At 55.6% G+C, this 13,609-nt stretch overlaps 1 protein-coding gene across 13 annotated transcripts in view; it reads left to right on the top strand.

The window, feature by feature from the left end:
- Positions 1-13,329, top strand: part of AAK1 (AP2 associated kinase 1) — a 109,167-nt gene extending 95,838 nt beyond the window's left edge. For 7 of the 13 annotated variants that reach the window (XM_071579314.1, XM_071579315.1, XM_071579316.1 and 4 more), the window contains one exon: positions 10,529-13,328. In XM_071579314.1, coding sequence (XP_071435415.1) covers positions 10,529-11,622 — 1,094 coding nt within the window. In that variant the 3' untranslated portion in view covers positions 11,623-13,328. Of the gene's footprint in view, positions 1-1,129; positions 3,939-10,528 lie in introns of those variants that run through there. The other 6 variants (XM_071579320.1, XM_071579321.1, XM_071579318.1 and 3 more) reach the window with 4 other exon arrangements.
- Positions 13,330-13,609: the final 280 nt, after the last annotated feature.

Genomic DNA, 13,609 nt, shown 5'->3' with positions numbered 1-13,609 from the left:
AATCTGTAGGGCAGAGGCTGCAAAGCTGCTCTTTGACCCCAGCCTGTCCCCTCAGTCCCTTGAGGGTGATCTTTGCCAGCAGCTTCAGCCCCACACAGGGTTATACAGAAACAGCAGCACTGTTGGCTTAAAAGCTCTTAAAAGTTGTTTTTTTGGCTCTTTAGGGACAGCATTTCACAGCCTGCCCAGTGAGGTGGGTCCTCTCTGCACTCACAGTTGAGAAGTTTTGATGTTCTGGTGGAGGTTTAAAGACAACTCTCGAACTCCTCTTTTTTTAGGCTTTTTTTTTCCCTTATTTTTTTAACCCCAGTTTGATCACCCAACTTTGTGGCTTCCTCAGCTGCCCCTTGTGGTGCCCCTGCCCTGCCCAGTGGTGGCTTTCAGAGCCTGACACTCAGAAATAGTTCACACATCTCCTGCTGGAAGCCAGAGGGGCTTTGCCCAAGGCTGGACCAGCACAGAGGAGCATCTTGGGGGGTTGGAAACCACATGATCTTTAAGGTCCTTTCCAACCCAAACCCTTCTGGGTTTCCCTCCCTCACCATCCCAGTCCCAGGTTCACAAAGCCCCAGCAGAGCTCAGCTCTGCAACCCAAAGATGCTCTTAAAACAGCAACTTAAATTTCAAGATTTAAAACCCTGAACTGGCTTTTCTTGAGGTTGTGGGAGCTTTAGAGACCCTTCAGTAAGGGCAGGATTCTGCAGCCTGGATAGACCTTGGGGGAGGAAGAGCTTTGTAGGGATTTGTTGGCTCCTGTGCTGGTTTGGTTTGGTTTAGTTTAGTTTGCTTTGTTTGATTTGCTTTGGTTTGGTTTAGTTTAGTTTGCTTTGTTTGATTTGCTTTGGTTTGGTTTGTTTGGTTTAGTTTAGTTTGCTTTGTTTGATTTGGTTTGTTTGGCTTGTTTGATTTGGTTTGTTTGGTTTGTTTGGCTTGTTTAGTTTGGTTTGGGGGCAGAAGGGTGGAAGAGCAAGGAGGGGATGTCATTGCTGAAGTGACACAAATAAGCAGAAGAGCTCAGGCAAATTCTCTGTTTTGCTTTGACTCTTTCTCTTTTTCTTCCTTGACCTTGAACTTCTTGTCGCTGTGTGTGTCCTGTCCAACACTGAATTCCTGTCTCTCACCCTTCCAGGTGGGCATTCTAGAAACAACAGTGGAAGCTCTGAGTCCAGTCTTCCCAACATAGCCAGGTCTTTGCTGCTGGTGGATCAGCTCATAGACCTGTAGCAGTGGCCCAGTAGCAGCTGCAGTTTCTGTGCCCTTCGCTCCCGTGGCCAGAAGAGTTTCCTCCCGTTGTGCTTCTTTGGGGCTTTGCTTTTTTCCTTCTTTTTGTTTTTCTGGATTGAAAGAAAACTCTGCCAGCAGGAGACAGTCACCCACCTTCCTCCTGCCTTCCCGTGCCCTGGGGACAAGGGGCTGGCTGGGTGGGTTCTGCAGGCAGCCTGTGCTCTGGAAAGCTCCAAACAGCAGCTGTGGTTCCTCTGAGCTGCCCCACAGCCCAGGGAGGAGCCTGGGGGGCTCAGGGGGCACTGTGGGGCCATCTCTGCCCTCCCCAGAGCAGTTTGGGGGCACTGTGGGGCCATCTCTGCCCTCCCCAGGGCAGTTTGGGGGCACTGTGGGGCCATCTCTGCCCTCCCCAGAGCAGGTTGGGGGCACTGTGGGGCCATCTCTGCCCTCCCCAGGGCAGTTTGGGGGCACTGTGGGGCCATCTCTGCCCTCCCCAGAGCAGGCTGGGGGCACTGTGGGTCCATCTCTGCGCCCCAGGGCAGTCTGGGGGCACTGTGGGGCCATCTCTGCCCTCCCCAGGGCAGTTTGGGGGCACTGTGGGGCCATCTCTGCCCTCCCCAGAGCAGGCTGGGGGCACTGTGGGTCCATCTCTGCGCCCCAGGGCAGTTTGGGGGCACTGGGGGTCCATCTGTCTCCCCTCCCCAGGGCAGTTTGGGGGCACTGGGAGTCCATTTGTCCCCAGGGCAGGTTGGGGGGCACTGTGGGTCCATCTCTGCTCACCAGGGCAGGTTGGGGGCACTGTGGGTCCATCTGTCCCCCGCTCCCCAGGGCAGTTTGGGGGCACTGTGGGTCCATCTGTCCCCCCAGGGCAGTTTGGGGGCACTGTGGGTCCATCTCTGCTCCCCAGGGCAGTCTGGGGGCACTGGGAGTCCATCTGTCCTCTCTCCCCAGGGCAGTTTGGGGGCACTGGGAGTCCATTTGTCCCCAGGGCAGTTTGGGGACACTGTGGGTCCATCTGTCCCCCCTCCCCAGGGCAGTCTGGGGGCACTGGGGGTCCATTTGTCCCCAGGGCAGTTTGGGGACACTGTGGGTCCATCCCCCCCCTCCCCAGGGCAGTTTGGGGGCACTGGGAGTCCATTTGTTCCCCCAGGGAAGTTTAGGGGCACTGGGGGTCCATCTGTTCCCCCAGGGCAGTCTGGGGGCACTGTGGGTCCATCTGTGCCCCCTCCCCAGGGCAGTTTAGGGGCACTGTGGGTCCATCTCTGGTTTTGACTCTATTTCCCCTGGAGGGGCAGGAGGAAGGGCTGGTGACAGGCAGGGATGTCCCTCCCCTGCAGGCCCCAGGTCAGGAACTGGCTGCAGAGGAGGAGGAGGAGGAAGGCCCAGGTTGCTCTGAATCAGCCCAGCCCCAGCTCTGGTGATGGTGCAGGTGAAGAGTTTTCCAGCTGCCCCCACCCAGCCCGTGGTTTGCTGGGTAACAATCCTGCCTGGGAATGAACTGCCCTTCCTGGGGGAGGGAAAACCAGGACAAAAAGAGAAAAGAAAAAAAGGAAAAAAACCCCCAAACCCAGATTGTTAAAGCTGCAGGAATGACCCCAAGTGAAACAGAACAAGGTTCTGAACCAAATCCATGTGAGTATGGCTGTGACTGGCATTTTGTTGACCTTCCTTTGGGTGAAAAGGGCACTGTGGCAGCAGGAGATGTATTTTCTGTGACTTACTTTTCTGTGTTTGACTGGAAAGAAAAAAATCCCCCCCAACCTACTGTAAATTGTGTATGAAACAAACTGTCCTACGGTTGTTTGTCTATTTTTAACCCTGGTTTTAGTCCAGCATCTGGTACCTGTTTGGGTTCTCCATTTCTCTTGTAACTGCTGTGGTGCCCCCAGTTGAGTGTGGACCATTTGTCCCAGTAGAAGAGACTCCTGTGGGCCCTTTTTCCCCTGCCCAGCCCCTGTGAACACGCATGCACTCGGTTCAGGTGGTCTCAAATCAGCTGCTACAACCCCGTGGGCTCCCCCTTTTCTTTGCCCCTCCTCATGCTCAGTTTGTCACTCGCTGCTCCCTCTCACCTCCTTCTCCTCGGCCTCTCCCCAAGCCTGGGATTCCTCTCTGGTGTTTGAAAGCTCCCTCTGCCCTGCCCAGGAGGACTCTGGCCCTCTGTGTGGCCTCCTGCAGCTTCCTGCTCTCCCTGTGTATGTGTTTGTAGCTGTATTAGTAGCAGTGCAGTCCCAGGAGCCACTGAATGTCTGTGCTGCCCTCTCTGAGAAGGGAAGAACCCCCAGTTTGGGACTCCTCCTTCCCCTCCCTCTCCATCTCTCCCACCCACCCAGGTTTAACAATCCTGTACATAGAACCTCCCATGGGTTGTGTCTCTACATTACTCTTCTTTTCAAACCTACACTTAATAATAAAAGTATTGCTTAAGTGTGTTGTATCATTACATGTGTATACTGCACTTTCCAAGAGAAGCTTTACATGAGAACTATGGAAATGACCTTAGTCAAATTGTGGATAGAACTTTATTATTTTTTTGTTTTATATTCCTAAAGCACAGGCAAAGCTGGACTGGAAAACGTGAAGATGCTATAGATAGAAAGTTATTGTATAGTCAGATACTGAGATTATATGAAAAGAGAATGGATTTTAAAAAAGTAACCATCTACTGTATATTAGAAACAAAGATTTCTGTGAATTAAAGTACTTTTAAAGAATGTTTAAGATTTTAAATCTAATGGCGCTTGTTCAAGGGTTCTGGAACAAAATGACAAATGCACTGGGTTGTTAATAATGCTATTAAATAAGAAGATGTGAATGTTTATTTTATTGCTTTTTCAAGTAGCTGGTCGTGGGGGTGGGTGGAAATGTGGCATTTTAGAGGTGTCTGTTCTTGCATCTCCTTTGTTATGCTCTCCATGTGTTTGCAGAGGGAGTGGAGGATGAGAAAGGAGATGGGTGGGGATTGGGGATCCTGTTTGAGCTTCCCAGGGCTGGGACTGTCCTGGGGGCACTGAGTCCCTGGGGGCACTGAGTCCCTGGGGGCACTGAGTCCCTGGGGCACTGAGTTGGGGCACTGAGTCCTTGGGGCACTGAGTCCCTGGGGGCACTGAGTTGGGGCACTGAGTCCTTGGGGCACTGAGTTGGGGCACTGAGTTGGGGCACTGAGTCCTTGGGGCACTGAGTCCTTGGGGCACTGAGTCCTTGGGGCACTGAGTCCTCGGGGCACTGAGTCCTTGGGGCACTGAGTTGGGGCACTGAGTTGGGGCACTGAGTCCCTGGGGCACTGAGTCCTTGGGGCACTGAGTTGGTGCACTGAGTCCCTGGGGGCACTGAGTTGGGGCACTGAGTCCTTGGGGGCACTGAGTCCCTGGGGCATTGAGTTGGGGCACTGAGTCCTTGGGGCACTGAGTCCCTCGGGGCACTGAGTTGGGGCACTGAGTCCTTGGGGCACTGACTTGGGGCACTGAGTTGGGGCACTGAGTCCTTGGGGCACTGAGTTGGTGCACTGAGTCCCTGGGGGCACTGAGTTGGGGCACTGAGTCCTTGGGGCACTGAGTCCTCGGGGCACTGAGTCCTTGGGGCACTGAGTTGGGGCACTGAGTTGGGGCACTGAGTCCTTGGGGCACTGAGTCCTTGGGGCACTGAGTCCTTGGGGCACTGAGTCCTCGGGGCACTGAGTCCTTGGGGCACTGAGTTGGGGCACTGAGTCCTTGGGGGCACTGAGTCCCTGGGGCATTGAGTTGGGGCACTGAGTCCTTGGGGCACTGAGTCCCTGGGGGCACTGAGTTGGGGCACTGAGTCCTTGGGGCACTGACTTGGGGCACTGAGTTGGGGCACTGAGTCCTTGGGGCACTGAGTTGGTGCACTGAGTCCCTGGGGGCACTGAGTTGGGGCACTGAGTCCTTGGGGGCACTGAGTCCCTGGGGCATTGAGTTGGGGCACTGAGTCCTTGGGGCACTGAGTCCCTGGGGCACTGAGTCCTGGGGGCACTGAGTCCCTGGGGCACTGAGTTGGTGCATTGAGTCCTGGGGGCACTGAGTTGGTTCTCTGAGTCCTTGGGGCACTGAGTTGGGGCACTGAGTTGGGGCACTGAGTCCCTGGGGGCACTGAGTTGGTGCATTGAGTCCTGGGGGCACTGAGTTGGTTCTCTGAGTCCTGGGGGCACTGAGTTGGTGCACTGAGTCCTTGGGGCACTGAGTTGGTTCTCTGAGTCCCTGGGGCACTGAGTTGGTTCACTGAGTCCTTGGGGCACTGAGTCCCTGGGGCACTGAGTCCTTGGGGCACTGAGTCCTTGGGGGCACTGAGTCCCTGGGGCACTGAGTTGGGGCACTGAGTCCTTGGGACACTGAGTTGGTTCACTGAGTCCTTGGGACACTGAGTTGGTTCACTGAGTCCTCAGAGCACTGAGTTGGTTCACTGAGTCCTTGGGGCACTGACTTGGGGCACTGAGTTGGTGCATTGAGTCCTTGGGGCACTGAGTCCCTGGGGGCACTGAGTTGGTTCACTGAGTCCTTGGGGCACTGAGTCCCTGGGGCACTGAGTCCTTGGGGCACTGAGTCCCTGGGGCACTGAGTCCCTGGGGGCACTGAGTTGGGGCACTGAGTCCCTGGGGCACTGAGTTGGGGCACTGAGTCCCTGGGGCACTGAGTTGGGGCACTGAGTTGGGGCACTGAGTCCTTGGGGCACTGAGTCCTGGGGGCAATGAGTTGGTTCACTGAGTCCTTGGGGCACTGAGTTGGGGCACTGAGTCCTTGGGGCACTGAGTCCTTGGGGCACTGAGTTGGGGCACTGAGTCCTTGGGGCACTGAGTCCTTGGGACACTGAGTTGGTTCACTGAGTCCTCAGAGCACTGAGTTGGTTCACTGAGTCCTTGGGGCACTGACTTGGGGCACTGAGTCCTGGGGGCACTGAGTTGGGGCACTGAGTCCTTGGGGCACTGACTTGGGGCACTGAGTCCTGGGGGCACTGAGTCCCTGGGGCACTGAGTCCCTGGGGCACTGAGTTGGGGCACTGAGTCCTTGGGGCACTGAGTCCTTGGGACACTGAGTTGGTTCACTGAGTCCTCAGAGCACTGAGTTGGTTCACTGAGTCCTTGGGGCACTGACTTGGGGCACTGAGTCCTGGGGGCACTGAGTTGGGGCACTGAGTCCTTGGGGCACTGACTTGGGGCACTGAGTCCTGGGGGCACTGAGTCCCTGGGGCACTGAGTCCCTGGGGCACTGAGTTGGTTCACTGAGTCCTTGGGGCACTGACTTGGGGCACTGAGTCCTGGGGGCACTGAGTTGGTGCACTGAGTCCTTGGGGCACTGAGTCCCTGGGGGCACTGAGTTGGTTCACTGAGTCCTTGGGGCACTGAGTTGGGGCACTGAGTCCTGGGGGCACTGAGTTGGTTCTCTGAGTCCTTGGGGCAGAGTCCCTGGGGCACTGAGTCCTGGGGACACTGAGTTGGGGCACTGAGTCCTGGGGGCACTGAGTTGGTTCACTGAGTCCTTGGGGCACTGAGTCCTTGGGGCACTGAGTTCCTGGGACACTGAGTTGGTGCATTGAGTCCTGGGGCTCTTTTCAGGCCCCTTGTCCAGTGTGAACAGGCTGAATTCTCACAGAGAAGGGACAGCAAAGCCTTAGTTTGGTGAGATCTAGACTTAGACTGAGTCCTGCTGTCTCCAGGTTATGGAGTGACCCCTCCTGTCCCTGCCTGTGACCCAGAACAAGCTGTGTCTGTGGTGGCCCTGCAGACCTTTCCATGTGGAGCTGTCCCTGCAGAGCCCCAGCCTGGCTGGTCCTGCTCTCAGCCCTGCTGAAGCATCCCTTGGCTCTGGCAGCTGAAATTTCCTGTTGTCCCAAGAGTCAGGGCCTCTGGAATGTGGGTCTGTGAGACCTGGAGCTCTGGGTGCCTTTGGGAAGCACTGGCCTTGTCACCTCTGGGTGCCTTTGGGAAGCACTGGCCTTGTCACCTCTGGGTGCCTTTGGGAAGCACTGGCCTTGTCACCTCTGGGTGCCTTTGGGAAGCACTGGCCTTGTCACCTCTGGGTGTCTTTGGAAGCACTGGCCTTGTCACCTCTGGGTGCCTTTGGGAAGCACTGGCCTTGTCACCTCTGGGTGCCTTTGGGAAGCACTGGCCTTGTCACCTCTGGGTGCCTTTGGGAAGCACTGGCCTTGTCACCTCTGGGTGCCTTGGGAAGCAGCGGCCTTGTCACCTCTGGGTGCCTTTGGAAGCACTGACCTTGTCACCTCTGGGTGCCTTGGGAAGCAGTGGCCTTGTCACCTCTGGGTGCCTTTGGGAAGCACTGGCCTTGTCACCTCTGGCCTGAGCCTCGCTCAGGGATTGGGTTTGGTTTCATGGTGTCACCTTTGGCTCAGCCCTGCTTGCACAGGCCATGAGCAGCTGTGAGGGGAGAGGTCTGAGCCACACACCCAGGTGTTTGCTGATGTAGAGCACTGGTGGGACGCCTTCCTTGCTGTTGGGATGCTGCTGTAGCTCCCTCTGGGCCCATTCCTTTGCTTTCTGCCAAAGGAAATGCTGAGGGAACCAGGAGGGGAAGGAGCTGCTGAGATCAGTTACTGTGGGAGGGGGCTGGAAGTGCCAGGTCTTCCTCCTTCAGCACCAGACACAGACCCTGGCAGTGCAGGTGGTGCTCCTGCCCTGGCAGTGAATCCTCAGACTCTCAGGGAACATTTTACCATCTCTGTGCCCATTTTTGTTGTGTTCAGATTATCAGGGCCCTTCCCTTGTGGTCTTGCCTGGCAGCTCTGACTGAGCAGCTCCTGCTGCAGCATCACTTAGTTTTTATCTCTCCCAGCTCCTGCACTGGCCTTGGCAAGGGAGAAAACTTCCCCTGGGCATTCAGTGCCCTTCTCACTTAGGCTGGGCAGAGAGAGCATTGGAAAAAGCAGCTTTTCCTAAAACAGAGTGTTCTGCCTCCACACTGAGCCACACGTGCTGCCCCCGGCCTGAGCAGGAGAGTTTCTATCCTGCCAACCCTCTCTGACTGTCCCAGATGTCATGGCTTGGGTGGCACAGGCACCTGCTGACACACAGAACTAGTTAGAGATTCCAACCAAACGCTGTTTGTGCTGTTCTTGTGGGCCATGGTCTGCCCTGGCATCGTGTCCTCCCCAAGAAATGCCTTTTCCCCTTGGGTCCTGATGCTGTAGTTCAGTGGGGATGGGGAACTGGGAGGCATTTGTGTGATGTGGCCTCTGGTCTTGCTCAGAAGATCCCAGAACACCTGGGCAGTGTGTAACCCCCTCCACCAGGCTGGGGGTTCCTGGGAGTGCCAAGAGGGGCATCTCAGGGGGAACCAGTGGGACAACAACAGAGGCTTCAGGACAGGCAGAGGGTATTTTTGCAGAGTGTCAAATGTTCTCACATCTGCACTGTCTCTGTTCAGCAGTGTCCATGTATCCCAGTGGAGAGTTTCCCAATAAACACCAGTTCTGATGCCCAATTAACGACTGCTGTGTCTTTAATTGTGAGAGGAGAACAGGATAACTTGTGTGTCTCCACAGGCTTGGGGGCTGTGATGGGTGTGCAGACCTGAACCAGTGACCTGGGCAAAGTTCCCCTGGGCAGAGTTTCCCTTGAGCAGAGTTTCCCCTGGGCAGAGTTTCTCCTGGGCAGAGTTTCTCCTGGGCAGAGTTTCTCTGGGCAGAGTTTCTCTGGGCAGAGTTTCTCCTGGGCAGAGTTTCCCCTGGGCAGAGTTTCTCCTGGGCAGAGTTTCTCTGGGCAGAGTTTCTCTGGGCAGAGTTTCCCCTGGGCAGAGTTTCTCCTGGGCAGAGTTTCTCTGGGCAGAGTTTCCCCTGAGCAGAGTTTCCCCTTGGGCAGAGTTTCCCCTGGGCAGAGTTTCCTCTGGGCAGAGTTTCTCTGGGCAGAGTTTCCCTGGGCAGAGTTTCCCCTGAGCAGAGTTTCCCCTTGGGCAGAGTTTCCCCTGGGCAGAGTTTCCCTTGGGCAGAGTTTCTCTGGGCAGAGTTTCCCCTGAGCAGAGTTTCCCCTGAGCAGTTTCCCTTGGGCAGAGTTTCTTCTGGGCAGAGTTTCTCTGGGCACAGTTTCTCTGGGCAGAGTTTCCCCTGGGCAGAGTTTCCCCTGAGCAGAGTTTCCCTTGGGCAGAGTTTCTCTGGGCAGAGTTTCCCCTGAGCAGAGTTTCCCCTGAGCAGAGTTTCCCCTTGGGCAGAGTTTCCCCTGGGCAGAGTTTCCCTTGGGCAGAGTTTCCCCTGGGCAGAGTTTCTCTGGGCAGAGTTTCCCCTGGGCAGAGTTTCCCCTGAGCAGAGTTTCCCCGGGCAGAGTTTCCCCTGAGCAGAGTTTCCCTTGGGCAGAGTTTCTCTGGGCAGAGTTTCTCTGGGCAGAGTTTCCCCTGAGCAGAGTTTCCCTTGGGCAGAGTTTCTCTGGGCAGAGTTTCTCTGGGCAGTTTCCCTGGGCAGAGTTTCCCCTGGGCGAGGAGGCTGCTCTGGCACAGCAGGGTGTGTTGGTTGGTGCCCCACTGTCCCTGGGTACCAACCATCCTCCTCACCCTCCTCGTTCTTCCTGCAATTCCTGCTGCTTAGTTTTCTTGTGATTTTTTCCTGTCCTCTTGCTAACAACCTGCCAGTAGTTCTGTGAAGGTAAGAGATTTCTGTTCTGTCTGTGTGAGTCGGAAGGCAAAGCCAAGATGGGCAGGGCAGCTCTCCCTGCTCTTTGTTATGCAAATCCAGAAACAAGCCAAGTCACTGGAGTCAGTACTCGATTTGAAGTCATGGTTTAAAAACCTTTTCAGGATTCCCTAAAAGCTGGAGGCTGACCCTCAGTCTTTGTTATGTTAGCAGAGCATGGGGTGTCCCTGAGTGTGATGCCATGGGCTGGCACCCAGGACCAGAGGCTGTGCCAAGCCAGAGCTGTGCTCAGGGGGTGCTCAGCAAGCAGCAGGGCACAGGGAAGGACCAGGCTTGTCTCTCTGCTGGAGCTTCACTCTGGGCAGCAGCACCAGGGAGGGAAACCCTCTGCCAAGGTGGTCGTGGTGGGTGGGTGGGAGAGGAGACCTGTGGGGTGGTGCTGTGTGTGCCCATGTGTGTCAAACATCTCCCACCTCTCTGAGAGTGGTCCCTGTGGTGTCCCCAGGCCGTGAGGCAGCGCTGGGTTAGTTGTATGTCACCTTTCCCTGGCATTTTTGGTTTCATTGGTCCACCCTCCCTCTCTCCTGCCCATTTTCCATGCGTGGTGGTGGTTTCCATCTGGACAGTGTGATGTTCTTGTGCAATAAGTGCCTCTGATTCTGGCTGGTGACCAGGGAGATGGAGCTGGTTGAGTGACACTCTTCTCTTGTGTTTGTAGGTGTGCAGAGGGATCCAGGCCTGTTCCCAGCTGTGCCTCTCGAGCTCTGTAAAGGAGATTCTGCCAGTGATGGACTCGCTTTGTACAAGGGTCAGTCTGAGATGCTGAAGGTGAAAGTGCAGCACAACTCTGAGTCGGAATACTTGGCCAGAGATGGTCCTTCAAGCAACAGCTCCTTCTACAGCAGCGAAGGAGAAGGGACAGACCACGAGGGAGACATTCTGGATTGCAGTGGGTCCAGGCCTTTGCTGATGGATTCGGACGAGGAGGAGGAGACGGGCAAGGTGTGCCCAGGGTTCCTGCAGCCTGCACCCACCTCTCAGGAAGGTGCCCACTCCCAGCCTGGAGTGGGGCAGACACTGTTCCCAGCCTTCCAGGCTCACACTGGGGAGGTCTTCAACGAGCCAGATGTTTTTGCCACGGCTCCTTTCCGAAGCTCCAGGAAAGTGCCCGATGAGGTGGATGTGTTTACCAAAGCTCCTTTTATCTCCAGGGGCCACACGGCTCTGCAACATCCAGAAGAAGCAGATGTGTTCCTGAGAGCCCCTTTCACCAAGAAGAAAAGCATGGAAGAGTTGACTTCCCATAAGGAACCATTCCCACCACCCGTTTATCTCAGCCAAGGGGGCGATGCCCAACACAGAGCCCACGGAGTGTTCCCGAGCCTGGATTCGGCCTCTCTGAGATCCCAGTATCCTCCTGCCAGCTTCCCTCAGCCAGGAAACCTCCATCCCTGCCCTGCGAGAGCCGTGGAGGCCCAGGAGGGCATCCCTGGCAAGGAGCAGGGCGATGTGGGCGGCGAGAGGAGCGCGGGGCAGGCACCGCCGCAGGACCCCGCGCTGGGTGCCGCGGGCGACAGACCCTTCCGTCCGCAGTCCCTGTCCAAGTATTCCCGTCACTACGGCCCCGAGGATGGGCCAGGCCTGGAAGCCAAGCCCATCGCTGCCTACAAAGTGGTGTGTCAGAGCAACAGGCAGGCCATAGTGGGCTCTGTGTCGGTGGCACCGCCGTCCTCCAGGACTACGGAGCTGCCCGGCGCCGACCCCTTCGCCTCCGCGCCCTTCCCTTCCAAAGCGGGCAAGCAGAAGCCTTAACGTGCTGGGAGCTGGGGCTGTGCTTCCCACAGCACCTGGAACCTCGTAGCTGACATGAATGACATAGCAATATATATATATATATATAAAAAATAATTATTATTTTTGGTCAGAACTCTATTTGCAGTGATAGGTAGCTGAACTGTTTTAAGTTATGTTAGTCCCAATGCCTGGCTCTCAGGATCCTCATGGCCTTTCTCACCTTCCTCTTCTCACTGGCTTCCCCCCAGTTAGATTTTTAGATGCTTTTCCAGACCAGTAGTAGTCCATATTTTCTGGTCCTGGCTAGAGAAATGCATTATGAGATGAATTAAAAGGTTTATTAATCACAGAGCAAGTCAAGCAGGACTTGCTAATGCTCTGGAAAGGATGTGATTTTACAGGTTTGAGGGTTCCTTTGCTGCCAGGGATGTTCCTGCCATGACCTGGGGGAACACATGGCAGTGCTGGGGCCACAGGAGTCAGGGAAGGACCCACAGTGCCTTCAGTCTTGTGAGCTCCCAGTGATGCAATCAGGCTGTTCCTGTTGCTGGAAAATCGAATTACTGTGCAAACAATCAGGCCAAGCTTTCACTTTCACACGTGTATTTCCTGTCTGGTCTATGCCAAAGTGTAGGGCCTGGAAATCTGCTTATGGTGAAGGAGAGATGTGTATTTACAGTATTAAAAATAGAGCTCTGGAGAAATTCATGATGCAAACAGCTCTGTAGCTGGGCTGATGTACCTGAGGGGGTGTGACTGCAGCAGCCACAGCCCTGGTGGACTGGTCTGTACTGCCACAGAGCCTGACTCAAACTAAGCCTGCCCTTTGTTTTCCTGTTGATTGAGGATGAACTTAAACAAAATCCATTCACTCTCCTTCTGAAGGATTATGTTTTCCTTCCTAATCCCAAAGAGAAGGACAAGTGCTTGTGGTGTGACCAGTCAGAGTGTCCAGAGGAAGAATCCCCCCCAAGCAGGCCGTGCTCCTGCTCTTCTCACTGGTGTAACTCACAGAGAAGTGAAACCCCCCCAGATTTATTCTGCAAAATTCCTGATTGCCTGAGTTGTCCTGGATCTGCCATTCCTGGCCTGCAAAGGCTGCTTGTGAGCGTGGACTGGCCCTCACATCAGGGCTCTGTGGGATCCCAGTCCAAGCTGGAGCCTTGTGCTGAGGGGAAAGGCCATATTTTGTGTTTGGGGGTCCCCCACGGTGAGTTTGTGGGTCTTTGGGTGTTTGCAGGGGACTTGCTGGAGCTGTGGGTTGGTCTCTGAGGTTGGGACTGGCTGTGTGTAGAGAGCAGGTTCCTCCCTGTGCACTTCCTGATGTGTTTGTGCTCAGAGAGCAGGTCCTGTGAGAAGGGTCCCTGGAGAAGTGTCCCTTGGAGAGAGGGAAGGATCAGCTGTGGCTCCTCCTGCCTCACTGGAGCCACACCTGGGAGAGCTGCTGCAGCTGAAAGTGGGGTTGGGTGTAGTTTGGTGAGGGAAAAACCATGAGAGCACCTCCAGCACAGGGCTCTGCCTGATGTCCAAGCAATGGCTGGGAAGGGAATGCAGGAGGCACAGTTGGGATGTGTGTGGAGGCTGCAGAAAAGCAGGAAACTGCACAGGGTGGGGCAGAGTCACTGCTGACCTGTCACCCCAACAGCACAATGGGAGGGAGGGATGGATGGATGGATGGATGGATGGATGGATGGATGGATGGATGGATGGATGGATGGATGGATGGATGGATGGATGGATGGATGGATGGATGGGTGGGTGGATGGATGGATGGATGGATGGATGGGTGGGTGGAGGGATGGATGGATGGATGGATGGATGGATGGATGGATGGATGGATGGATGGATGGATGGATGGATGGATGGGTGAATGGGTGGATGGATGGATGGATGGATGGATGGATGGATGGATGGATGGATGGATGGGTGGAGGGATGGGTGGATGGATGGATGGAGGGATGGAGGGATGGGTGGAGGGATGGATGGATGGATGGATGGATGGATG

The sequence above is a fragment of the Pithys albifrons genome, chromosome 29 (assembly GCF_047495875.1).
Source record: "Pithys albifrons albifrons isolate INPA30051 chromosome 29, PitAlb_v1, whole genome shotgun sequence".
NCBI lineage: Eukaryota > Metazoa > Chordata > Aves > Passeriformes > Thamnophilidae > Pithys > Pithys albifrons.
The sequence above is the reverse complement of the archived record's forward strand: the minus strand, read 5'-3'. Positions and strand labels throughout refer to the sequence as shown.